At 45.9% G+C, this 27,249-nt stretch overlaps 3 protein-coding genes across 5 annotated transcripts in view; 2 read left to right on the top strand and 1 right to left on the bottom strand.

The window, feature by feature from the left end:
- The window catches only part of LOC310746232 (cathelicidin-2-like), a 34,323-nt gene extending 9,521 nt beyond the window's left edge, over positions 1-24,802 (top strand). The window contains exon 5 of the mRNA XM_083580082.1: positions 24,677-24,802. The gene's annotated coding sequence lies outside the window, so the exon portion shown is untranslated. The remainder of the gene's footprint in view (positions 1-24,676) is intronic.
- The window catches only part of LOC310746227 (cathelicidin-related peptide Oh-Cath-like), a 520,941-nt gene that overhangs the window by 21,690 nt on the left and 472,002 nt on the right, over positions 1-27,249 (top strand). The window lies entirely within an intron of this gene.
- LOC310746114 (cytochrome P450 2C25-like) lies at positions 1,044-27,249 on the bottom strand. Of its 2 annotated transcripts, none has more exons than XM_083579866.1 (9): positions 26,823-27,249; positions 21,167-21,329; positions 17,872-18,021; positions 15,299-15,459; positions 13,354-13,530; positions 12,174-12,315; positions 11,177-11,364; positions 8,967-9,108; positions 1,044-1,662 (listed from the first exon to the last, which is right to left on the bottom strand). In XM_083579866.1, the coding sequence occupies exons 1-9, from the start codon at positions 26,991-26,993 to the stop codon at positions 1,481-1,483; spliced, it is 1,476 nt and encodes a 491-aa protein (XP_083435992.1). In that variant the 5' UTR covers positions 26,994-27,249; the 3' UTR covers positions 1,044-1,480. The 2 variants fall into 2 exon arrangements, 1 of the variants encoding a protein (XP_083435992.1); XR_014540490.1 differs by lacking the exon at positions 1,044-1,662 and adding an exon at positions 2,254-3,196 and having other exon boundaries at positions 8,697-9,108; positions 26,823-27,089.

Genomic DNA, 27,249 nt, shown 5'->3' with positions numbered 1-27,249 from the left:
CTACCTATGGTGGCAACCTGACTTCAGAGCTCAGGTTAACCCTTTCATACACACAAGTGTAAGTCAGAGGAAGCAAATCATCTGGCTTCTTTTGAACGCAATCAAAATGAGATCGTCATTTTTTTGTATTTGACGCCATCAAAGCTATTTAAGATGTATAAAAATATCTCGAACAAATGCTGGCAGTCTGGGCTCTCTGAAGGAAACCTGATTCATATGTGGTGGTCATGCCCCAAAATCAAAGAGTTCTGGAATGTTATATACAATGAACTGAAAAAAATTATAAGGATAACTTTCTCCAAAAAACCTGAGGCCTTCCTACTTAGAATCGTAGAGTTACCAAAAAATGCAAAATATTTTTTTTTGTACACAACTGCGGCCGTGAGAATCTTGGTTGCACAGAACTGGAAGAGGGAGAGGGTTCCTATTAAAACAGAATGGCAGAATAAATTGGTAGAATTTGCAGAGACGGCTCAAATGACAAATAGGCTGAGAGGCAATATAAATCAAAACTTTATTCAAAAATTGGATGTGATTAAGAAATATTTAATGAAATACAATAGCGGTGTGGCGCCTATGACAGCGTTTGAATGATTTCTGTGTATATGCTAGATAAAACTAAAGCAAAAGGTTTCATAAGTAGTAATAAATTTTAAGGTTACATAATTAGTATAACGTGAGGGCCATGTACACAGTTGGAAAATAGAAAAGGTAAACACAACATAAAAAGGTATGGTGTGGTGAATTGTATTGCATAGAACGGTCTTTGATTTGTGTTCTTTTTCTTTTTTCATAATACAGTGGTACCTCGGGTTAAGTACTTAATTCATTCCGGAGGTCCGTACTTAACCTGAAACTGTTCTTAACCTGAAGCACCACTTTAGCAAATGGGGCCTCCTGCTGCTGCTGCTGCGCCGCCAGAGCACGATTTCTGTTCTTATCCTGAAGCAAAGTCCTTAACCTGAAGCACTATTTCTAGGTTAGCAGAGTGTGTAACCTGAAGCGTATGTAACCTGAAGCATATGTAACCCAAGGTACCACTGTACCATATACAGTGGTACCTCTGGTTAAGTACTTAATTTGTTCCGGAGGTCCGTTCTTAACCTGAAACTGTTCTTAACCTGAAGCACCACTTTAACTAATGGGGCCTCCCGCTGCCGCCGCTGCACAATTTCTGTTCTCATCCTGAAGCAAAGTTCTTAAGCCGAGGTACTATTTCTGGGTTAGCGGAGTCTGCAACCTGAAGCGTCTGTAACCCGAGGTACCACTGTATAACAATGTAATGTTGTCAAGCAAACTTAATAAAACAAATTTAAATAATAAAAATGAGATTGTCTCCCCCAAAATGGCACCCGAGAAGCATCTCACCCAATTTCACTCCTATAGTAACGGTCAATCAATCAATCAATCAATTAATCCTCACGGAAGCCGGGAACCCTTGTGAGCAGGCAAAGAGGACAACCAGAGTGGAGGGTGCCGCTTAGCGTGGAGTAAAACAGATGGAGACTTGGTGCGGGATGTTCCCAAATCCGCTGACCTCTGGGGTGAGGTCAATTTTGGTGACTCCCGGAGGGTGTCTGAGATGAAAACTTTGCAGGATGTTGGTGAGATACAGGAATAGCTGCATCCGGGCCAATCCTTCACCCAGACAGATTCTCTTCCCTGTGGGAGGAAGAAATGAGAAGCTGCAGTCCAGGTATTTCACAAATCTAGCCGGCTTTTTAAAAAGATTAGAAATATTCACAGAGGAATATTCTCTACTGAAAGAAAACTACAAGAAAATGATGTATAGAAGGCATATAACATCATTACAGATAGCGAAAATGTATAAAACTGGCTCAAATATATGTTGGAAATGTAAGGAAAAAGAAGGGACTTTCTACCATATGTGGTGGCATTGCAGAGAAATTAAAAAATATTGGGAAATGATATATAATGAGTTGAAGAAAATGTTTAAATTAACATTTGCAAAAAAACCCAGCAGCATTTTTGTTAGGGATGGTAGGAAAAGGAAGGAAGATGAAGAACATATTTATGTACGCGACAACGGCGGCAAGCGTCTTAATAGCACAAGGATGGAAGAATGAAGAAACCCCGACAAAAGAACAGTGGCAAGAGAAACTGATGGACTATACGGAACTGGCAAAATTGACGTACAAAGTGCGTGATGAGGACAACTGTGACTTTAAAGAAGAATGGGAACCTTTTATAAAGCACTTAAACAACAAAACGAACTGGACTCCTTGGCAGGTTTTGAATACACAAATTTATTTGTTAATATAATAGGTGGATAATTTAGGGATTTTTACATTTTTTTATAACATGCAGAGAATAATTTGTGTTAAAAAACCAGAAAGAGGAATATCTCCGTGGTGGGGTATTGTAAGAAAGTAAAATGCTTCTGGGAAATGATATATAATGAGATGAAGAAAATGTTGAAGTATACATTTGCGGGGGGAAACCAGAAACATATTTACTTGGCGTTGTAGGTACAGAAATTAATAGACAGGACAAAAATCTGTTTTTATGTGCAACTATAGCAGCGACAGTATTACTAGCCCAACAATGGAAACAGGAAGAATTACCAACGAAGGAGGATTGGCAAATAAAAATGATGGAGTATGCAGAACTGGCAAAGTTGACTGGGAGAATTCGGAACCAGAAGGACCAGGACTTCCTTAAGGATTGGAAGAAATATATGATTTATTTGAAAGACAATTGCATTAATGTAACATCGCTTGTAGGTTTACAAGAAGTTTTGTAAGGGGGGCTATATAAATGATTGCACAATGATTTAGGAAGGAAATAATTAGGAAATGAAGCTTAAAAGCATTCATTATAATAATAAAATGCAAGATTAGATAGCAAAATTGAAAATCACTAGACAGGATTGATGGAAGTCTCAGGCTATAATAGCCCAAATGAAGATGATGCGATGTGATGTGAAGCTTTGTTTGGAAAACATATGCAAAAATTATTTTTTAAAAAAAGAAGATAGAGAGGTAAAATTGACTCTCCCCCCCTGGCCCTGCTGACATGTGACTCCACAAGAAGTTGTGACCCTTTCTGAAGCAAATGGTCTCCCAGCCATCTGTCAACTTACAGATTTGAAAATAAGGGACCAGCAGCCAAAATAAGGGATCAACAATTACTTTGATAAAATACATATTTTGTTGCGTGCAAATGGCTTTAGATACTGTCAGGGAACTGTCATCGGAAGAACAGGTGGTGGAGGGGCTCCCAGAGGTTGAGAGAGACTTATCAGCGGAGGAGGGAACCAGCAGGGGGCGAGAAAGAGCTCCAAGGGAAAGCGAGTCAGAAGAATGGCTCAGAGACAATTCCAGCGAGAACAGCGGGGAGGTTTCAGGACCTCCTATAGGGACACCCACTCCTCGCCGGAAATTGTCACGTAGAGAGTCCAGAAGACGTGTTTCCGTTAAGGAGCTGTTATGCTGGAAGAAATTCCGTAAACGCCCACTGTCGGATTCTGCCAGCGACTGACGGAGCCATGCTTATGGCGCTCCGTTACAGACAGTGGTTTGTGGACTTAGTCAAACACCGAGGGACTAGGAACTTTACGCACAAGCAGCTCAACATCCCATCACAGCAATCCGACAGTCCCTGAAAGCAGCTTGTGCAGAGAAAGCATCATGAGCAACCCAGCCGGAACCGGAGATGCAGGAGGAGCTGGAGCCGGTCCAAGCCTGGAAGAAAGGTACCGGGTGTTGGAGGTCCAGCTAGCGCTGCAAACGGCGAGGCTCGATGAGAGGAGGGCTCAGGATGCAGAAAAGGCAAAGGCCCCCCCACAAGCAAGAAAGATGCCAGGATTGGTGCAGAAGTTTGGGGGGGATCCCAGGAACTATCAAGCCTTTAGGACAGAGATGCAGTATGCTCTTAATCTGCAGTTTGATGACTTTCCCGACGAGGAATCGCGAGTGGCGTTTGTGGGTAGCCATCTCGAAGGGGGGGGGGCGAGAGACTGGGTTAGACCCCTGATGGCAGGGCATAATGAAGTCTTGAAAGACGCACGGAAGTTTTTTCGCGCCATGGACCTGATGTTTTCCAGCGACATTGAACAGGGAGTGGTGCGCAGACAGTTGATGGCTTGTAAACAGGGGAGCCGATCTGTCCGTGAGTACTGGACTGAGTTTACTATGTTGATACACAAATTGGGGTGGGATCTGTCAGCGGAACCCATTCAAATGCTTTTCGAAGAGGGACTTTCTTCGGCTGTGAAAGACGAACTTTCCCGGGCGCCCAGGGCGGAGTCTATGGACCAGCTGACCAAATCAGCGCTGACCATTGGAGCACGCCAGGAGGCTAGAGCCTTGGAGAAGCGGGAAGGGAAAGGGGAGCGTTGGAGGGATTTCCGCATTCCAGAGATTCCGGAGCCAACTTTCCCGCCCGCAGAGCCGATGGAAGTTGGAACAGCGCGCGCGCGGGCAGTTTCAAATCCCAGTGAAGGGCGGAAGAAGGAGGGGAAGAGCCCCAAGAAATGTTATCTCTGCCAGCAGCCAGGTCATTTTGCCAGAGTCTGTCCACAAAGAAAGGAATGGCAAGGGATGGCAGGAGCTGTTGGGGGGAAGGAGGAGGAAGGGCAGGACCAAGTAAAAGCCAGCGCCTGACTGCCACCATCAGGGCACAGCAGTCAGGCCAAGGAGCAGTAAAAGTGCCCACGCCGGAACCTCCGAGACCAGCCCTAGTGATAGAGGTGTTGCTAGAGCTGCCAAACGGACATCCCTTAAAGATAAGGGCGCTATTGGACTCAGGCAGCTCCTGTAATTTTATGAGCAAGGAGTTTGCAGCAGAACACCAGATACAGACTATCCCTTTAAGCAACCCCTTGCAGGTGACCACGATCGATGGGAGAGAGCTGTTGGGAGGAGAAGTCAGCTTACAGACCGTCCCAATGGTAATGAGGGTAGCCAGGCACACCGAAAGAATAGCGTTCAATGTGGCCACCTTGGGAGGGGCTCCCATTATTTTGGGGATGAGCTGGCTAGCGTTGCATGATCCGCTAGTGGGTTGGCATCAGAGAGTGGTCTCCTTTGGGTCAGCACATTGCCTAGAACATGGCAAAGAGGGCAAGGCTCCAGAAGGGGCAAGGGCCTTTCTAGCAGGAACAGAAGTAACGGACAAAAGAAAGGTGCCCAAACAATACGCTGACCTGAGCAATGTCTTCAGCGAAAGGGAAGCAGACAAACTACCACCGCATAGACCCTTTGACTGCCAGATCAATCTAGTCCCTGGAGCCCAGCTCCCTGTGGGCAAGCTGTATGCCATGTCAGACAGGGAAATGCAGGAGTTGAGGGAGTTTATTGACAAAAACCTGAAGAGAGGTTTCATCAGAGAGTCCAGAGCGGTGGGGGGCAGCCCAGTGTTTTTTGTGGACAAAAAAAACACGGATAAACCTAGACTTGTAGTGGACTTCCGGAGCATAAATGCCGTGTCGGAACCAGTGGCTTTCCCTATGCCCAGGATTGATGACATTTTGACCAGGGTGAGGAAGGGAAAGATTTTTACTAAACTGGACCTGAGGGGAGCATACAACCTGATACGGATAAGGAAGGGGGATGAATGGAAGACTACCATGTTCACCCATTTGGGGGCTTTCGAATATCTCGTTATGCCCTTTGGATTACAAGCAGGCTCAGCATGTTTTCAATCGTTCATGAACCACGTCCTGGGACCTCTGCTCTACAAGAATTGCGTGGCGTTCCTAGATGACGTGTTAGTATATTCAGAGAATGAGGAGCAGCATGTAAAGGACGTCAGGGAAGTGTTGAGCCAACTGCAAGCTAACCAGCTGTGGGTGAAATTGGAGAAGTGTCAGTTTCACACCAAGGAGGTGGAATTCCTGGGGTACCGCTTGTCAGACAAGGGATTAGCCATGGATCCAGGCAAGGTCCAGGCGGTACTGGAATGGAAGACACCGAAAACGAAAAAAGATGTGCAAAGATTCTTAGGGTTTGGGAACTTTTATCGGAAGTTCATCAAGAACTTTGCCCATTTAACGGCTCCCATCACGGACTGTCTCAGCAGCAAGAAGAAATTTGTTTGGACGGCGGAAGCGGAGCAAGCATTCGAAGAATTGAAAAAGGCCTTCGCTTCGGAAGAACAGCTCCTGCACGTGGATTTACAAAAACCCATGAGAGTGGAAACGGACGCATCAGACCGGGCGGTGGGGGTGGTGCTTCTTCAGCCGGGGAAGGATAAGTCGGAGTGGAGACCGTGTGCCTTCTTCTCGCGGAAGTTAAACAAATCCGAGAAGAACTACACGGTATATGACCGAGAACTACTCGCCATTCACGAAGCGTTCCGGAGATGGAGACACTTACTAATTGGTGCACAACACAAGGTGCAAGTATGCACGGACCACAAGAATTTAGAGTACTGGAGAACGGCACGAGTGCTCAACCAACGGCAAGTGAGATGGGCACAGGAGTTCTCCAAATTTTATTTTGAAATTTGCTATGTGCCAGGCCCAGAAAACGTCAGGGCGGACGCTCTCTCACGCAAACCAGAGTATTTGGAGGGGGAGGGAGCACCCGAAGACAGACATATCATCCCAGAGGACCGCTGGGTGTGTGGGGCGGCGTTGGTGGGGCAAAGGGAACTGGTAGAGGAGACGCAGAATGATGAATACGCCCAGAATAAGCTCCAAGGTCTAAGGAGGGAGGGAGAAAACTCCGGAGGTTTTGAAGAAAGAAACGGGGCATTGTATTACAAAGGGGCACTATATATACCCCAAGGGGAATTGAGAGGGAGAGTACTCAAACAGATGCACGACAGCCCTACAGCAGGGCATTTTGGGCAACACAAAACCATGTGGTTGGTTACCAGGGAATTTTGGTGGCCCAGGGTGAGGGAAGATGTAAGGGAGTATGTAAGAGGGTGTGACCAATGCCAGCGAGCCAAGGGAGAAAGGCGGGCGCCGGCGGGGTTGTTAGAACCGTTGCCCACACCAGAGAGGCCATGGGAGACGGTATCGATAGATTTTATGACTGATCTGCCGAAATCCAAGGGGAAAACCGCCATACTGGTAGTAGTAGACCTGTTAACTAAGATGGGCCACTTTGTAGCTTGCTCACATGCAGTCACGGCGGAAGAGACAGCTAAATTGTTTGTAGAACATATTTTTAGACTGCATGGCGCCCCCTTGAGGGTGGTCTCAGACCGGGGCAAACAATTCACGTCCAGGTTCTGGAGGAAGCTCATGAGCTTACTGCACGTGGAGGTCAATTTTTCGACTGCCCGGCACCCAGAAACCAACGGGCAGGCGGAAAGAGCAAACGGTATCCTCCAACAATACCTGAGGTGTTATGTCAATGACAGAGAGAACGATTGGGTGGAAAAGTTGGCGCTGGCGGAATTTGCCTACAATAATGCGGAGAATGTGTCCACCGGGATGAGCCCCTTTTTGGCTAATTATGGGTGCCACCCCAGGGCATTTCCAGGGGGAGGAGGGGAGAGATGGAGCGTCCCAGCCGCAGAACTTTTTGTAGAAGAAATGGAAGCGATCCATCGTCAACTCCAACTCAACTTAGAAAGGGCCAAAGAACAATATAAGAAGCAGGCAGACAAGAACAGAAGGGAAGGTGAAACTATAAGGGTGGGGGATCAGGTGTGGCTGTCCACCCAAGGACTGCCGTTCAAGGGGGTTGCAAGAAATTGAGACCCAAAAGATTGGGACCATTTGAGGTCATTCAACAGGTTAACCCCGTAGCTTTCAGACTCCGGTTACCGAACCACATGAAACTGCATCCAGTATTCCACAGGTCATTACTGTCACCGTATAGGGGGGGAAAAGAAGGGGTTTCCCCACAGGGACCAGTCTTAGAAGAGAGGGAAAGCAGCAACCATGTGGCGGAAATCCTCGACTCCAGGTGGAAGGGTAATCAGGTGGAGTATTTGGTAGCGTGGGAAGGGGAACCGGAGTCAGAAAACACCTGGGTAACGGCAGAGGAAGTCAATGACGAGGTCTTGATCGAAGCGTTCTATCAAAGGTTCCCCAGGAAACCTCAGTCAGTAGCGAGGTTCCGGAGGGAGTACTTTGGCACCACCGAAGAGGAGGAGGAATTGGAAGGATTCACGGGGTCAGAGTGGGAAGAAGGAATAGATTCCGAGGAGGATGAGTACTTAGAAACCCGAAACAGCAACCGGTGGAGGAAAATGTTCGAGACTTCGGAAGATGAGGGAAGTTCTTTCAGGGGTTTTGCTCCCTCGCCTCCAGCAGAGGAAGGGAGGGGAGGGGGTGGAGGGGGCCCTGGAGGGGAGGTGGATGTCAGGGAACTGTCATCGGAAGAACAGGTGGTGCAAGGGCTCCCAGAGGTTGAGAGAGACTTATCAGCGGAGGAGGGAACCAGCAGGGGGCGAGAAAGAGCTCCAAGGGAAAGCGAGTCAGAAGAATGGCTCAGAGACAATTCCAGCGAGAACAGCGGGGAGGTTTCAGGACCTCCTATAGGGACACCCACTCCTCGCCGGAAATTGTCACGTAGAGAGTCCAGAAGACGTGTTTCCGTTAAGGAGCTGTTATGCTGGAAGAAATTCCGTAAACGCCCACTGTCGGATTCTGCCAGCGACTGACAGAGCCATGCTTATGGCGCTCCGTTACAGACAGTGGTTTGTGGACTTAGTCAAACACTGAGGGACTAGGAACTTTACGCACAAGCAGCTCAACATCCCATCACAGATACCTATTAGGTCCATAAATTACCATATAGCATATAATCAACACAAAAAAAGCAACAATTTGTTGTTGACAAAGGACAGCTGGACATAGAAAGGGCCCCATTACCTTCAGTAGCTTATTTAAGGGACATCATCAATAAGGGACAGCAGCGGGACATGGCGCTGGGATAAGGGACTGTCCCGCCAAATAAGGGACACTTGACAGCTATGCTCCCAGCCCCGATCGAGTCTGACCCACTGCTTTTTGTGGGAAAGGGAAAGGTAGAGATCCCCACCTGCGGAAAAGGGAATGTCGGCTCCGTTCTTCTTGAAATTCCCTTTTTCATCCAGGAAATGTTCTGGGGCGAACTGGAAGGGGTTGTCGTATTGCTTGGGGTCGTGCAGTGCAGAACTCAGGATGGGGAAGACGGAGGAACCCTGTTAGGGGAAGCCAAGAAGGAAAAATACATCAAGCCCTACTTCAGAAGAGCTCGTTGTGGTTCTCTTCCAGGATGCTAATATTCAGGCAGCTTCAAGGGAGCAGAGGTGGTCCAGAAAGCAACTCCTCTCTAACGGACTATTCGGAACTGGCAAAGTTAACGGCGAACATAAGAAATCAATACCATGGGCAATTTACGAGCGAGTGGAAGCCTTTTTGGAGGGGGGAAACATAACCAAATGAAATTGTGGGCAGGATTTGAAATGTGAGCAATGGGAATAAAGCTATAATATATGAAACAGGGGGAGATGTATCAGATGAAATAGGTGATATAACAGAGGAATATGCATTAGGTGAAATGTCTGATATTATGCAGGAAGTGAAAGGGCACAGAAAGGGAGGGGGGAAGTCAAATCATAAGAGAAACGGGTAACAAATTTGAAATCTGGAATGAGTTGGTTAAAGTTATGAAAAGCTAATAAAATCTTAATACAGACAGTAAACCCTTAAAGGCCTGAAGGGTTGAAACCAGCACAGTGAATTCGGTTGAAAAGCCACCAGTGTAATTGTTGCAAATTTTGTGCAAAGGGACCTGAACATGTAAATGTAGCTTGGCCCTAAGGGTGAGGCTCTTGGGGGGGGGCAAGGCAATTTGCCCCCCGATCCTTTTGTTGGGGGGGTCAGCCCCCCCAATGTTCAGAAGGATCTGCGCATGACATCAGGACATTGTGATGTTGCATCCGGACCCCTCAATTCTCCGGAGAAACTGGCGCCTCTGTCTTGCATTAAGACAGAGTTGGGCAAGCTTGGGGCAGGGACCAAATGCGGCCATTCAGGGGTCTCTCTCCAGCCCTTGGTACTATCTCCAGCCCTGCTCCACACCTGCCCCGAGTGCTTTTGCCCACCTGGAATATGTCCTTGAGCTGTGATAAGATCCCCTGACTATCTGCATGGAGAGAGACTTGTGCACAGAACCCTCTTGAGTTTCGCGTGGTTGAAACGCAGCTAACTAGACAAAATTCAGGGACATGGGTGGTGCTGTGGTCTAAACCACAGAGCCTAGGGCTTGCCGATCAGAAGGTCGGCGGTTCGAATCCCCGCGATGGGGTGAGCTCCCGTTGCTCGGTCCTAGCTCCTGCCAACCTAGCAGTTCAAAAGCACGTCAAAGTGCAAGTAGATAAATAGGTACCACTCCAGCGGGAAGGTAAACGGCATTTCCGTGCGCTGCTCTGGTTTTGCCAGAAGTGGCTTAGTCATGCTGGCCACATGACTGGGAAGAACTGTCTGCAGACAAATGCAGGCTCCCTCGGCCAGTTAAGCAAGATGAGCGCCACAACCCCAGTCGTTCGCAACTGGACTTAACTGTCAGGGGTCCTTTACCTTTACCGTTTTTTAGACAAAATTCAGAGTCATTCATTGCTCGGCCCTCTTCTCCATCCGGGCCTGTCCTTCACTTGACGTGCCCCCCCCCCAAAATGTCTGTCCACGAGGCAACATGGTCATTGGGTGTAAGACGTTTCCCTACCCTTGTCCTAAAAGCAAAAGCTCTAATTAGGGTGGGGGGGGAATTGACCTTGTCTCTAGCGCATGCGCATGTCAAGACATGCTCATGAACATCAACCAGCACACAGCGCATGGCCTGCCACTTCATATGTTGAGCAGATGAGGATTGATTTGAACTGTTGATAACAAGAATAGGGCAATGGTTGTTTCTCCAAGGTCAGCTGAATAACTCGGTGCAATAACACATCACAGCAATGGCAAGCCAACCCATTTTGCTGCCTGAGACAAGACAATAAATTGTGCTCCCCAACCCAAGTCAAGACCCATAGTACCTAAGGCAGGCGGAATTATTTGCCACCTGAGACAGACAATTCCACAGGCTCACCTTCTTGATAATATCATGATCACTGCCCCTTTCCTGACACCCAAAATTAAGCAACTTGAACCAGCTGCCTCTATACTGTACAACAGTAGGACCGGTCCCATGTGCCCATCAACCTCTGCCTGTTTGTTGCCTGCCACTGCTCTGAAGCTGTCAGCAGACTCTGATGCCGTTCCAGGTACCTTGGGGATGAAATAGCCTTCGATTTCGGTGTCACGTTTCACCACACGGGTGAACCCTAAGGGGACGAGATCCATGAATCGCTGCGCTTCGTGGAGGACGGCTTCTGTGTAAGGCATCTCAAGGCGATCCTTCATGGCAGGCGGCCTCTCCTGTCCTATCACTTGGTCTATTTCCTTTTGGATCTTTTCTGGAAATGGACACAAAAGGCAGAACATCCAGGTCACATCACAGCAGATACGGGGAGGAGGGGGGAGAAAGCCAGTTCTTGCTACCCCGTTCTGAAACCTAGCAACATCATCCTAGAATGTTTCCCCTCAGGAGAGTATGGTCAAACTATTCACGAAATCCAGCACCTCCTGAGCTCTGCGAGTGCGGCTTTCTCCCAACTGAAGTGCAGCGTGTTTGAGGACCAGAACATTCACAGGGAAACCAAAAGGCTTGTTTACAAAGCTATTGTACCACCAATCTTACTGTATGCTTGGGAAACATGGACCACTTATAGACGCCACCTCCAACTCCTCGAAAGATTCCATCAATGGTGTCTCAGAAAATTTATCTGACCCAGGCAGAATAGAAAGATACTATGATTTCCCTTGATCAGGGAAACCACATGAGAGCACTGTGTGTAGCAATCTAGCCAGCACTAATAATAATAATAATAATAATAATAATAATAATAATAATAATAATATTATGATTTATACCCCACCCATCTGGCTGGGTTTCCCCAACCACTCTGGGCGGCTTCCAACAAGATATTAAAATACAGCAATTCATACTTGTTTGTAGCTCTCTGTTTAAGTTAACTCCATCCCTAAAAGCAGAGCCATATTGATTGCTTTTCTCTCAAGACAAGATTCTGCTATTTTCCCTCACTCATCTCCACTCATCCTATAAATAGTTCCTGCCTGAATAAAGCCTTTGAACTACAGAAATTGCAATTCACCCAAGCTGCAAGGACAAGTGCAAGCACAGTTAATTCAGTGGTTAGTCAACCTTGCACGGCTGGGTGCTCAAGCAAGATCATGAGGATATATCTCAAGGTGGTGCTTGTTGTTTCTGTCCCAGCGATGAATATGTCATAAGCTGCCATGTTCAAGTTCTCTCTAGTGAATTCAGTCTTGGGATTCTGCTGCTCCTGGAAATGGGGAAAAAACACAGACGAGATTATCCTCTATACCGGGAGCCCGATATGATGTTTCACCAAGACTTAATCAGCATCCTACTGTTTTTTTACCAAATCTATACACTGCTTTTGTAAAAAACAAAAACCCACAGCACAGTTTACAAAAAGAACAAAACAATCACATTATCAGGAAAGCCAGTTATGATTAGCTATTTAAAACATTTTTTAAAAATCAAATCAATGAGAAGCAAAACCGGATTAAAGCACATATCAACATTCTACATATCTGGGTAGGCTTATCTAAACAAAATTGTTTTTAGCAGGTGAATAATTTCAGACATAGGGACATGGGTGGCGCTGTGGTCTAAACCACAGAGCCTAGGGCTTGCCGATCAGTAGGTCAGCGGTTCAAATCCCTGCAACGGGGTGAGCTCCCGTTGCTTGGTCCCAGCTCCTGCCAACCTAGCAGTTTGAAAGCACCTCAAAGTACAAGTAGATAAATAGGTACCACTCCGGCGGGAAGGTAAACAGAGTTTCCGTGCGCTGCTCTGGTTCACTAGAAGTGGCTTAGTCATGCTGGCCACATGACCTGGAAGCTGTACACCGGCTCCCTCAGCCAATAAAGCGAGATGAGCGCCGCAACCCCAGAGTCGGCCACGACTGGACCTAATGGTCATGAGTCCCTTTACCTTTAATTTCAGACATAGGGACGCGGGTGGTAGCCTAGGGCTTGCCGATCAGAAGGTCGGCGGTTCGAATCCCCGCAATGGGGTGAGCTCCCGTTGCTCGGTCCCTGCTCCTGCCAACCTAGCAGTTCGAAAGCACGTCAAAGTGCCAGTAGATAAATAGGTAGGGAAGGTAAACGGCATTTCCATGCGCTGCTCTGGTTTTGCCAGAAGCGGCTTAGTCAAGCTGGCCACATGACCCGGAAGCTGTCTGCGGACAAACGCCAGCTCTCTCAGCCTATAGAGTCGGCCACAACTGGACCTAACGGTCAGGGGTCCTTTACCTTTAATTTCAGACATATAAATCCACTCCTCCATATCTCACCTGCTCCATTTTGAGGAGGAAGGAGTCTATGAAGTCCCGGGGAGCATTGGGATCCAGACTTCTCTCGTGATCTTTCACCTTCTGGGCTATGAAGACCTGGATGTCCCCGAGGTTTTTAAAGAAAGTTTGATGAGGACCAGGCAAGTAGTCTAGGATCCTGGGGAAGATGTTGTAGAGCTGAGAAAAGGAAAGAGAGAGGGGAGGAAAAACACTCGTACAGACATAGCGGTGAATCAGCGTTGGTGAGTTTGAATCTCTTCGGCGAACTAAAATAAATCGCACCGTCAGAAACTGACGTGTGACACAGCTCAGAAGCATCCCAGACCCTGAGATTCCAGGGCCCCGTGATGTCACAGGGCTGGGTCCTGGAGACGGAGGTTAATTGGGAGAGGAGACCTGACGAGAGCAGACCTTGCAGAGTGTCTATGCTATCATTTGCAGCTGGCTCCTGAATCGAGCAAGCTTGATCTCAAGTAAAAAAATAATAATGGATGTACTGTGCTATATTAGAAGCAAAAAAAAACTTGTTTTGATGAATTGGAAGAGCCGCAAAAAGATTCCATTGAGCGCATGGGTTGATAATATGGACAGATTAGCTACATACGAATGGATTGCATGTTGACGCAAATTAAGAATGGATAAATACGAAGAAATCTGGAAGGAATATCTAAGCGATAAGGCGGATAGGGGTGGGAAGTGGGGGGAGGAGAGAGAGAGGTGGGGAAATATTGTTAAAAAGGTGTAGTCTTGGTATATCAGTGTATTCAAATATGAAATGTCAAATTGTGTTGTTATGGTTTTTGTTGTACGTGTCTTTTGCGGTTGTTGTTTGTATTGAAAAAATGATTAAATAATTTTATTTTTTTAAAAGAGCTTGATTTCAAATCCTGCTTTCCAGCAGAGTCTGCCGGCCCAGGAGGCAGATTGGGGCAGCTGCCTCGGGTGCAAGAATCCCGCATGGAAGCAAGGAGAAACAGCGGCAGCAGCTTCCGGGGAGAGAGACCTCACAAAAGCTCACAGAGCTCGTACAAGATCTCTCTGCTGCCGCCGCCACAGCTTCTTCTCAATCTTCACGCACTCCTCATCACCACCGGAGAAGCAAGGAGCAGTGGCCGCAGCTTCCGGGTTCTGGAGAGATCTTGTGGATCCCTCGCAGTTCCAGTAAGCAAGGCTTTGGCGGTGCAGAGGAGCGGCAGTGGCAGGGGGCTCGCTTCCCATTTGCCTTAATAATAATAATAATAATAATAATAATAATAATAATAATAATTTATACCCAGCCGCTCTGAGTGGCTCCCAACAGAATATTAAAAACACAATAAAACGTCCATCATTAAAAACTTCCCCAAACAGGGCTGCATTCAGATGTCTTGCATTTTAATCTGTATTTTAAATTGGGTTCCCCCCCCCCCTATTATGTTTTTACTGTACTTTTACTGGTGTTAGCCGCCCTGAGCCCAGCGCTGGCCAGGGAGGGCGGGGTATAAATAATTTTATTATTATTATTATTATTATTATTATTATTATTATTATTATTCTAAACGTTCTTAAACTGAGGCGCGCTTTCCCTAATGAGGCCTCCCGCTGCCGGCGCCCTTCCACCGTTCGGCTTCCGTTCTTAGACCAAGGTATGTTTCCCCAGCCACTCTGGGCAGCTCCCAACAAATTAAAAACAGAATAAAGCATCAAACATTAAAAACTTCCCTAAACAGGGTTGCCTTCAGATGTCTTCTAAAAGTCAGGTAGTTGTTTATTTCCTTGACATCTGATAGGAGGGCGTTCCACAGGGCGGGCGCCACCACCGAGAAGGCCCTCTGCCTGGTTCCCTGTAACTTGGTTTCTCGCAGGGAGGGAACCGCCAGAAGGCCCTCAGAGCTGGACCTCAGTGTCCGGGGTGAACGATGGGGGTGGAGACACTCCTTCCTCTTTTACCCAGGGTCCTCCTCACCTGCCCTGCAGTGGAACTCTCCAACCGGAAGCTTTCGACCAGCAAGCGGAGAATCCGGCGGTACTCCGGGTCATCGTAATCAAACCGTTCTCCGAGGAGGATGTGGCTGACCACGTTACCCGTTGCGCAGCTGAACAGGACAGCTGGGTTGAAGGGCTGGCCTGGCAAAGGAATTGGAGTTGGGAGGGATGGTGTCAAGAAATGCCCCAGCCGAAAAAAACGCAGTGACTACATTATTACATGAGCACTGTTCCACAGAATTTGATATTTTCATTTATATACATTCATTCGAAATAAGATGGGTTTATGAAGCATTATGAAGGGACGCGGGTGGCGCCAGTAGCGTAGCGTGGGGGGTGCAGGGGGGGCGGGCCGCACCGGGCGCAACATCTGGGGTTAGGGCAAATCCATGGGTTAGGGGGCGCAAATCCACGGGTTAGGGGGCGCAAATTACTTGCCTTGCCCCGGGTGCTGACAACCCACACTACGCCACTGGGTGGCGCTGTGGGTTAAACCACAGAGCCTAGGACTTGCCGATCAGAAGGTTGGCGGTTCGAATCCCCATGACGGGGTGAGCTCCCGTTGCTCAGGTCCCTGCTCCTGCCAACCTAGCAGTTTGAAAGCACATCAAAATGCAAGTAGATAAATAGGTACCGCTCCGGCGGGAAGGTAAACGGCGTTTCCATGCGCTGCTCTGGTTTGCCAGAAGCGGGTTAGTCATGCTGGCCACATGACCCGGAAGCTGTACGCCGGCTCCCTCGGCCAATAAAGCAAGATGAGTGCTGCAACCCCAGAGTCGGACACGACTGGACCTAATGGTCAAGGGTCCCTTTATCTTTTATGAAGCATTTTATATCAACCCACCACGCTGATGAAGAATTCTATGAAACAGTAGTCAATATCCAGAATTACTGTTCAGTGTTGGACATCATTGTTGAATACACAAAGCTTCACAGCTTGTCTTGCACCATACAGAGTTTGGCACCTCGCTTCATTTAAAGATTTTCAGAGACTTTGAGACTAAAGATTTCATTTTGAACTTTTTATGATTTGAAAGAATTATATAAAGATTGTCTATTACGTATGTATATGGTCATCGTGTTGCCTAGACATTGTTGAAAAAATGCACATGGCAGAGGGTTCACTCTTTATTATCAAATAAACAATAGTCAAATTCTACAGCCCTGAACACTGACGCATCTGGCATCTAGGCAGCTATTCTCTCTTTTTTAAAATTAATATATTTTTATTGCTTTTAAATATTGCATCACCAATGTAAAAAGAAAACACACCACCCATCAGTTAACAAAAATATGTTGCATAAAAAGACAAAATGTTACCCAAAAATAAATCCAGTTACAGATAGGTAGCCGTGTTGGTCTGCCATAGTCAAAACAAAAAAATTTTTCCCTTCCAGTAGCACCTTAAAGACCAACTAAGTTAGTTCTTGATATGAGCTTTCGTGTGCATGCACACGAAAGCTCATACCAAGAACTAACTTAGTTGGTCTTTAAGGTGCTACTGGAAGGAAAAAAATTTTTTGTTTTCCAAAAATAAATGTTACATATAAATAAAATAGAGTTCTTCCATACTTTAAGACTCTCTCAGCGTGGGACTTCCGTTTCCTCAATAACAGCATTATATTATAGCAATTAACTTAAGATATATTGTCTACGTTCTTTATAACATATTATATGGCCATAATTATTCAAAGCATGTTAAAGTTTTCATATGGGAACAATGTTCTTTCAAATGTAATCTAGAGTTATCCCATTCTTTATTGAAGTTTTGGCTTCTCTGGTTCCTAATGAGTGAGTTACCTGTAATTGTAACAGTGAATGGGCAGGTGATCTTTACTACAAGAAACAAGAGGAAGAAGCAAAGTTTCCCCCCTCAACACAGTATTACTTAGTCTAGATTTTTATATATTAAAAAATGCATCCCCCGGAGATTTCAAAGGGCAACCTATTTACACGTTGTGGGAATGCTCAGGGATGCAGGAGAGGATATATTGTCTGATTATATCCTTATCCAACTTGTGTTAACAAGTTCCACAATATCAGCAGAGTAACATTCCCTTCTTTTAAATTTGCAGCGGATGCGTTTGCTCAGGCTCGCTAAAGCCTCTATAATAACTGTTCTGGTGTTTCCACCTTATTCCCTCATAAAGGATAAGACACGACACAGTCTTCTACAAAAGTATAAAAAGAATTTACTCACATTCTGTTCACAATCAGATCCCAGAAGGCAGACTTATCTTAGAAAAGTAACATACACTTGGAATCTATCTCATAAGGAGACAGTCCCTTTGTCCTCGGGCATCTTTGGCTTAGTACATGCACATGGTGAAAAAGAGAGAGATGGCTGCCCTGCCCTGTGCTTTTGTCATTACCTGCACAGGTGAGGCCACGCCCACCTCTAGTCACATGCAGAGGAAGTCTGTCCCAGCCCAGAAGGAAACAGGAAGTTTACCTGCTGGCTGGACCAACATCCCTCCCCATGTGTAAACATGTTCACTCTAGGAATGTTGTACTTGACTGCTCTTGTGTTTCACATCCTACACACGTACTCACCGTTTTTGGCCCTGAGCTCCTTCATCAGGTACTCTGCCTCTTCCTGGATCCTCTCCTCAATGTTCTTCTTCCCCATCCCAAAGTTCCTCATGGTGGTGAGGGAGAAGCGGCGGAGCTGGAGCCAGCGCTCGCCATTGGACATGATGATCCCTGCAGAAGAAACATAGGACTTGGCCACATTAGTAAAGAAAAAGCGAATCAAATGCGCTATAAACACATGGCACCAGATGGCGCCAGAGAGCAGGAAATTTTAAAATGCTGTTTCCCATAGGGATTTCTTTCTTTTGCTATAACAATCTAATTTATGACTTATTCATAGTGTTTCTGTCCTGTGTCTAGACTAGAGCCACCCTGTAGTCTATGTTAGGTTTCTGTTTGTGCCACCGTGCAGTGCTTGGAGTCACAAGACTCTGTTTACATTCGAGAGATTCCAGATTGTTGGAAGTCTCACGGGAGACGGATGTTGTTATTACTGGTTTCCTGTTTCTTTGTACCAGTGGCCTCTCTGCCTTCACAGAGAGAGGATGTATATTTCTTTTCTGTCTGCGTAGTTAGAAATAAAACTCTTAGCAATCTAACTCATATTTCTCGTCCTCTTCTGCTGCTTGGACACTCTGCGTAATGAGGGAACGTACCTGGAGCCTCATCAAAGGCTCAGGTTGTTAATTATCATCGGAGGACTCGAGGACTCGGTCGAACGCAAGTTCCGACAGTCTATGCCAGTGGTTCTCAATTAGCCGATTACTGAGGACCCCTTATTTTTCAAAAGTCAAGCCACAGAACCCTCGCTGATGCCTGGGGCAGCAGAGGTTGTTGAACTTGGGAGTCAGGGACCGTGCTGAGGGGGGGCTGGCACTGAGGAGGAATGGTGGGAGTCTCCCCCTCCCCCTGCTACTACCCCGGATTGTGAATTTTCCCAGGAGCAGGAGGACAGTACAGATCTGGAACAGCGGTTTGCAGAGGGGCATAGTTCAGAAGGCAGAAGCTGGGAAATACTGGATTGGGAACAGCTAGCAGTAGAGACACTGGCACTTCTGGCTCAGAAATGGAAGCAGCAGGAACTTCCAACACTGGTCAAGATGATGGAGTACGTAGAGATGGCCAAGTTGACGGGGAAGATCCGGAATCAGCGTGACAAACCGTTTCAAAAGGACTGGAACAAATTTATATTTGATATGAAAGAAAATTGTAAACGTTTGAAAACGTTTGTGGGCTTGAATTGAAATGTTTTGTAATGTAAATAAAAGGAACTGATTTAACGATAATAAGGTGAAATGTTATAATTTGACAAAGGGTAAATAAGTTTTTATAGAAATGTGAAGAATATGGAAAGGTATGTGGAAGTCGGAAAGTGGGAGGGAATGAGGTTGATGCTCTTACAGCGTAATATATTAAGTCATAGAATATGGGCATGGTCGGCCAATTGGTGTTAAAGAAGGACAGAACATTTTTTATGTATGCCACAACAGCAGCAAGAATACTCATTGCAAAGTATTGGAAGACAGAAGATCTACCCACCGTGGAAGAATGGCAGATGAAGGTTATAGACTATATGGGACTGGCAGAAATGACCGGCAGAATCCGAGACCAGGGAAAAGAGACGGCGGAAGAAGATTGGAAGAAATTTAAGGACTATCTTAGGAAACATTGTAAAATTATTGAAGGTTAGAACGATGTTGATTCAGAAATTAAGTGGTTATAAGCTGTAATGATTATGTGATCAAGAAAAGAAAGGTTAAAAATTATACAGAAATCAGGGGAAGGATTTGCTGAATTGAATTAATAAGGGATTGGAATACAGAAAGGGGAGGTAAGAGGAGGTCGGGAAAGTAAGTTTTACGAATATAAGGGATTGAAATTATACTTGTTGTTGTATGTGTTTTGTATGTTTTGTACGTATTTTTACTGTTTTTGTTTTTTGTTTTGTTTTTTCTATTTTATATAAACTTTTAAAACTTCAATAAATATTTTATAAAAAAAAAAGAATTATGTGACAAAATGTGAATATGATTTAAGTGGAAAACTCAATAAGAATTAATTAAAAAAAAAAGGAGAAGAGACACTGGAAGAGAGAGGGTTAACAGATCCACAGTCTCTAGACAGCCTTCCTCCACCGCCCTCACCAAAGTTGAGAAGAGCTCAGAAAGTGGCAGAACAGAAAGCACAGAGGGTACAAGCTCAGATGACAAGATGTAGAAGGGACGTAGATTAATAGGGACAGCAGGGGGTGAAATCCTTAATTTGGAGCACCTAGGAGATAGGTTCTTTCTTCTCTCGCTGTGATTATTAAACTGGTAAGAAGACTCCTTTTCCTTTTTTCTGCTTATCTACGGCCACTGGGGGAGAAAGCCAATTCCCTGAAGCCTGACATTAGGAGATCGTCCCAAACTTTTGAGCTTTTTTTGATGAGATCTCCCCAAGTTGTTGTGTCCCGCCGATGCAATAGGGTGTGCAAGCAAGAGAGGGCAGGGACTGGAGCCCCTGATGCCGCTGCCACATGAAGCGCCATGCTTGGAACAGGACCCATGAGTCAGGTCAGCCTTGGTCCACCCGGTGCCCACGAGATGTGTCAGGCTGCTCTCCCCACCAGCCCAGCTATGGTCACATCAGCCCGCGCATCACCCAGCCCAGCTTGCTGGGACTGCTGAGAGTTGCGCTGGGGGCAGGGGCCATGCTAATCTTCTCTGTGTTCAGTCGTTTAGTCGTGTCCGACTCTTCGTGACCCCCTGGACCAGAGCCCGCCAGGCACTCCTGTCTTCCACTGCCTCCCGCAGTTTGGTCAAACTCATGCTGGTAGCTTCGAGAACACTGTCCAACCATCTCATCCTCTGTCGTCCCCTTCTCCTTGTGCCCTCCATCTTTCCCAACATCAGGGTCTTTTCCAGGGAGTCTTCTCTCCTCATGAGGTGGCCAAAGTCTTGGAGCCTCAGCTTCAGGATCTGTCCTTCCAGTGAGCACTCAGGGCTGATTTCCTTCAGAATGGAGAGGTTTGATCTTCTTGCGGTCCATGGGACTCTCAAGAGTCTCCTCCGGCACCAGAATTCAAAAGCATCCATTTATTTATATGATTTATATGGATAAAAAGCAAGCAAAAACTGTTGATACTGGTCTGGTGAGATGTGGGGCCTGCAGAGATGAGGCATGTGGCCTGGGGAACATTTTGAGGGCCAGACAGAAAGCTCTGGAGGGCCACATCCAGCCCTCAGGGCTGAGATCCCCCCACCCTTGGCCTAGAGACCCTTTTCACTTTTCCACCCAGGCTAACGGTGCCCCCCTCATGTAAGAGATGCAATACCTAGTCCTCTGTTGGTCTTATCTGCTGACGGGAAGCTGCCTCGGTCGAGAAACTCATCTCCACGATCAACGAGGACCTTCTTCACCAAGTCATAACCGAAGAGAACCACAGCCTGGTCTGAGCCAAAATACACGGTGAAGATCGGCCCGTATTTTTTGCTCATCTGCAAAGACAAAGCAGGGAAGAGAGGGAGCAGGCATCAGGGTGCTGGTGATTGCAGAAGACTAGCGGAAGTGGTGGCTGTGGGTTAGACTTTGGGGTGTAATAATAATAATAATAATAATAATAATAATAATAATTTATTATTTGTACCCCGCACATCTGACTGGGTTTCCCCAGCCACTCTGGGCGGTTTCCAACAAAGCACTAAAATACAATAACCTATAAAACATTAAAAGCTTCCCTAATGAGGGCTGCCTTCAGATGTCTTCTAAAAGTCTGGTAGTTGTTTTTCTCTTTGACATCTGATGGGAGGGTGTTCCACAGGGCGGGTGCCACTACCAAGAAGGCCCTCTGCCTGGTTCCCTGTAACCTGGCTTCTCGCAGGGAGGGAACCGCCAGAAGGCCCTCGGCGCTGGACCTCAGTGTCCGGGCAGAACGATAGGGGTGGAGACGCTCCTTCAGGTATACTGGGCCAAGGCCGTTTAGGGCTTTAAAGGTCAGCACCAACACTTTGAATTGTGCTTGGAAACGTACTGGGAGCCAATGTAGGTCTTTCAGGACTGGTGCTATATGGTCTTGGCAGCCACTCCCAGTCACCAGTCTAGCTGCCGCATTCTGGACTTGCCCCCCTCGCCTCTTCTTCCAGCTCCCCCCAAGTGCTTCTTCTTCGGCCGGGCACAAGGTCTGAAGGACAGTGGACCGGCCCGCGGCTAAAATTTTTTGCTGACCCCTGACTCAGTAGAGCATGAGACTTTTAATTTCTTCATCTTTTGTGCACCATTCTAGTAGAAACCCATAGACCTTAGACAGTGTTTTTGTGTTGTTTTGTAGTACAGTGGTACCTCGGGTTATAGACACCTGAGTTTGCTTCTTTCCTCCTCCCTCCCAGTCGGCTCCCCTTTTGTGTTGCGTCTTTTTATTATTGTAAAAACTGAAGACCGGGACTGTCTTTTCCAGTATAGTGGTACCTCGGGCTTACAGACGCTTCAGGTTACAGACGCTTCAGGTTACAGACTCCGCTAACCCAGAAATAGTACCTCGGGTTAAGAACTTTGCTTCAGGATGAGAACAGAAATGGTGCGGCGGCAGCAGGAGGCCCTATTAGCTAAAGTGGTACCCAGGTTAAGAACAGTTTCAGGTTAAGAACAGACCTCCAGAACGAATTAAATTCTTAACCTGAGGTACCACTGTACTGCAGTTTCTACTATTGATCTTGTTTGTTCAAAACCTCTTGGTTTTTTTGTCTTTTGAGAAAATGTCATTCATTGGATGGTACTCCATCCAACGTGATAATTTATCTTTTAGTTCCTCATAAGGCCTGAACTAGGGACGCAGTTGGCGCTGTGGGTTAAACCACAGAGCCTAGGACTTGCCGATCAGAAGGTCGGAGGTTCGAATCCCCGCGATGGGGTGAGCTCCCGTTGCTCGGTCCCTGCTCCTGCCAACCTAGCAGTTCGAAAGCACGTCAAAGTGCAAGTAGATAAATAGGTACCGCTCCGGCGGGAAGGTAAACGGAGTTTCCATGCGCTGCTCTGGCTCACCAGAAGCGACTTAGTCATGCTGGCCATATGACCCGGAAGCTGTACACTGGCTCCCTCGGCCAGTAAAGCGAGATGAGCGCCGCAACCCCAGAGTCGGCCACGACTGGACCTAATGGTCAGGGGTCCCTTTACCTTTAAGGCCTGAACTTAATTACATTAGTTTCTTCCAACAGCATGAGACTTAATTTCAGGGTTGCGGGTTCGAGTCCCACCTCGGGCAAAAGATTCCTGCGTTGGAGGGGGTTGGACTAGTGGCACTGGAGGGGGAAATCGGGATGTTCCGGGATCAAATCGGAAACCGGGATGGACTAATCCTGGAAAACTGGGATACTTGGAGGGTTGTATGAGGTTGCAGTTGTGGTACATAACCCTTTGAACGGGGGTCTGGGGGTGGTTTGCTTTCAGAGTGGGTTCAAGCTTTGAGGGAGAAAGTTAGGTTGCTTCGACCACATCAAGATTTGAAGGTGGGTGAAATATACTCAGGAGTCGAGAGTTGATTTCATGCTCTTTATTCAGCTCATAGCAGTGAGGAGGAATGAAAGTTCCCCTAGAATGTCTGCCTTATATACATTATTTACACAATGGACCCCACGGGATTGGCTAATTCCAGGATTCTCCTGTAGGCCAATCAGGTTGCGGATTCACTTCCACCTGGAGCTGGATTGGGTGGCTCCTGTGGACCAATCAGACTGCTGCATTCCTATTGTTCTAGGACCAATCAGACTGCTGCATTCTGGATCCTATTGTTCTAGGACCAATCAGACTGCTGCATTCTGGATCCTATTGTTCTAGGACCAATCAGACTGCTGCATTCTGGATCCTATTGTTCTAGGACCAATCAGACTGCTGCATTCTGGATCCCATTGTTCTAGGACCAATCAGACTGCTGCATTTTGGATCCTATTCAACTCAGTACATAACAGTGGGGTTCAAGCCCATGTTGGTTGTGCAATGGAAATGCAGTTTTTTCCGTCTGGGGGGGAAATGAAACTTGACTTTTTTTTTGTATTTAGAGAAGCAATGAGGAAATGCTCTGAGAATATGGGATGACCGATTGGCCCGGCGCCATCCGTTCGCCTCACATTGGAATAGATGCTCAATAAACATCTGCCGTTGCATAAGCTCCATGCAAACAAATCACAGAGTGTGGAAAGAGAGAAAAAGGAGGGTCAAGAACAGGGCAGATCATGAGACATTTGGTTATGAAAACATGTTTATCCCCACAAAGAGCCTCTTTGTTTCCCAGCTCCTTCCCTCTTGCTCCTTCCCCAAACCTGGTGCTCTGCACCAGAGTTTTCAAACTACAAATCCCACCGGCCCCGGCCATTGCAGTTGGGAGTTGTAGTCCCAGGGCACCTAGCCGAGGCAACCTGGACTCTCTTCCTTTCAAAAAATGCAACCATGTAGACAAGGATTAAATGTAAGGTATTGGTTGCGTTTAGAACAGATTTATGAAAGATTTAGAAAACATTAATTAGAATATTTGTCAGATTAGAATGTGTCAGATTGTATGGGAAAAATATGGAACAACAGATACAATCTTGCTTAAAATGTATATAGGAAGTGCAGTGTAAGTGAGGGAAGCCAATCAATGAAATGTTATTATTATTTTCATATTGAGATATCTGTAGAATAAACTTGGAAAAAATTCTTCTGACTTTTCTTCTTCTTCTTTCTTTTTATTTCTTCTTTTTTCTTTTCTCCTTCTTTTCTCTTTTGTTCCTTTTTTTCATATATGTGCTTATTGGAAATATATATGTATGTATGTATTTGCAATATTTTGCTTATATTTTGTAACAATTAAAAGTAAAGGTAAAGGGACCCCTGACCATTAGGTCCAGTCGTGGCTGACTCTGGGGTTGTGGCACTCATCTCGCTTTATTGGCCGAGGGAGCCGGCGTACAGCTTCCGGGTCATGTGGCCAGCATGACTAAACCGCTTCTGGAGACCAGAGCAGCGCACGGAAACGCCATTTACCTTCCCGCCACAGTGGTACCTATTTATCTACTTGCACTTTGATGTGCTTTCGAACTGCTAGGTTGGCAGGAGCAGGGACCGAGCAACGGGAGCTCACCCCGTCGCGGGGATTCAAACCACCAACCTTCAGATTGGCAAGTCGTAGGCTCTGTGGTTTAACCCACAGCACCACCCGTGTCCCTCTTTGTAACAATTACTGTATGTTAAATAAATAAATAAAAAATTTAATGCAACCATTTCCTCTCGTCCTCCAAACGGGCACCCCCTGGCCCAGCCTGCCTCCCCAGCTGCTGCCAGATGTCTCCTTCTGAATCCTTGCATGCAGCTGTTTGCAGTCTTGTTCCATCATTTAGGGAGGTTTCCAAAGTGTTATTTCGCCGTGCTCTGAGCTACGTGGCTGTAAAGCACTCAGAGAAGGCTGGGCCTGGGGGAACTGGCATGCAGGTGACTTTTTTAAAAATGTTTTTTATTAGCAGTTTCAACATAACAGATTATCAAAACATATCATATTCATTATTTTCCCCCCGAGACTTCCCTCAGCTCCTCTCTCTGAATTCTCAGCACATATTATTCTCTGCCTGTTATAAAATTATACATGTCCTTACATTATCTATCTACCACGTTATCAACCAATAAATTTGTGTATGTTTATTCAAAACCTGCCAAGGAGTCCAATTCATTTTGTTGTCTTTTTAGATAATTTGTAAAAAGCTCCCATTCTTCTTTGAAGTCTCAGTTGTCCTTATCTCACAGTTTGTATTTTTTTAAAAATAATATTTATTAACAGTTTAAAGATTACAAAAAGAAGAAAAAAAATTAAACAAGACAATACGATACATTACAAAAACAAAAACACTACATAAAACATTAAATTAACAAAACAAAACAAAACAATTAAAAACACATCCAATAATTTCAAAATCTTATCTTTCATTCACTTGTTTCAGCGACCTCCTCGCACCTCCCTTTTTGTATTCCACTTCAATTAACTGTTTCAGCAATTCCTTTCCATCTTCCTCTGTTTTCTGTCCTGTAATTTATCTTAACATATTCTAACCTTATTTTTCCCTTTAGTGCATTATCAATCTATTTGAACTTAATTCCTTATAACATTTCTGCTAAAGCCATATACCTTCATTCCAACATTTTTCTAACATTCATAGATTTTACAGTATTTCTGTAAATAATCTTTAAATTTTTTCCAGTCTTCTTCCACCAACTCTTCTCCCTGGTCTCGGATTCTGCCAGTCATTTCCGCCAGTTCCTATACTCTGGTTTCTCTTCAGATCGTATAAATCTTTCGCCTTTTATCTCACAGTTTGTATGTCAATTTCGCCAGCTCTGCATAGTTCATCCATTTTTCTTGCCACTATTCTTTCGTCGGGATTTCCTCATTCTTCCATCCCTGTGCTAACAAGACTCTTGCCGCTGTTGTAGCATACATAAATAAATTCTTTGTTTTTCTTGGCAGGTCTTGTCCTACAATCCCTTCTGGTTTGTTTGTTTTTTACAAATGTCATTTTAAACATTTTTTTTTTCAATTCATTGTATATCATTTCCTGATTTTTTAAAACTTCTCTACATTCCCACCACATATGATAAAAAGCCCCTTCTTTTTATTTACATTTCCAACAAATGTTTGACCCGGTTTTATACATTTTTGCTAGGCATGCAGGTGACTTAAACAGATAGCCAGGAACATATAGGTAGCCGTGTTGGTCTGCCATAGTCAAAACAAAATTTTTTTCCCCCTTCCAGTAGCACCTTAAAGACCAACTAAGTTAGTTCTTGGTATGAGCTTTCGTGTGCATGCACACTTCTTCAGATACACTGATATCTGAAGTATCTGATATCTGTGTATCTGAAGAAGTGTGCATACCAAGAACTAACTTAGATAGCCAGGAGACAAGGCCTGCGCAAAGTCCCAGTGGGTCTGGGAGCCTGGGACACGGCTTAGCTGAAGCCTCAATCCTTACCTCTCGGAAGTTTCCAACCAGGTTCTGCACCTTCAGCTGCAGGAGGTTCCCGACGAACGGAAGCGGTGTTGGCCCAGGAGGCATGTTTTTCACCTTAGGTCTCATCCCCCAAACCAAGAGGAAGACCAGGCAGATGACCAAGAAGATTGTCGCACTCCCCAGCAGATCCATTGCTGCAGCAGGTAGCAGCTGGAGGCTCCTATCTCCAGACGAGGAAAGTCTACAGTCCAGAGATTATATTCTCCAAACATCAGAATCAGAGCCAGCGTCGTGAGCCAACAGGGCGGGAGCCCGGTTTGCAAACCCTGCCAGATTGTCCAAAGGTTGTTCTATAAGCCCTTGAAACATGTTGTGCTTTTTCAAGACTTGTCTCTACTTTCTACTGAAAGTTGTTTTCTGGGGTTAACTAGGGAAGAAAGAGTCTCCA

Source organism: Podarcis filfolensis (genome assembly GCF_964270895.1).
Source record: "Podarcis filfolensis genome assembly, chromosome: 12".
Classification (NCBI taxonomy): Eukaryota; Metazoa; Chordata; class Lepidosauria; order Squamata; family Lacertidae; genus Podarcis; species Podarcis filfolensis.
The sequence above is the reverse complement of the archived record's forward strand: the minus strand, read 5'-3'. Positions and strand labels throughout refer to the sequence as shown.

Bases quoted from the DNA above. Each gene is read 5' to 3' on its own strand.
- LOC310746114 (XM_083579866.1), bottom strand. From the start codon at position 26,993: ATGGATCTGCTGGGGAGTGCGACAATCTTCTTGGTCATCTGCCTGGTC. The intron at 13,531-15,298 runs GTGAGGAGGACC...TCCTTTTCTCAG, and splicing joins AGAGTTCCACTGCAGGGCAG to CTCTACAACATCTTCCCCAG. The intron at 11,365-12,173 runs GTTGACTAACCA...GTCCATTTCCAG, and splicing joins TGAGCACCCAGCCGTGCAAG to AAAAGATCCAAAAGGAAATA.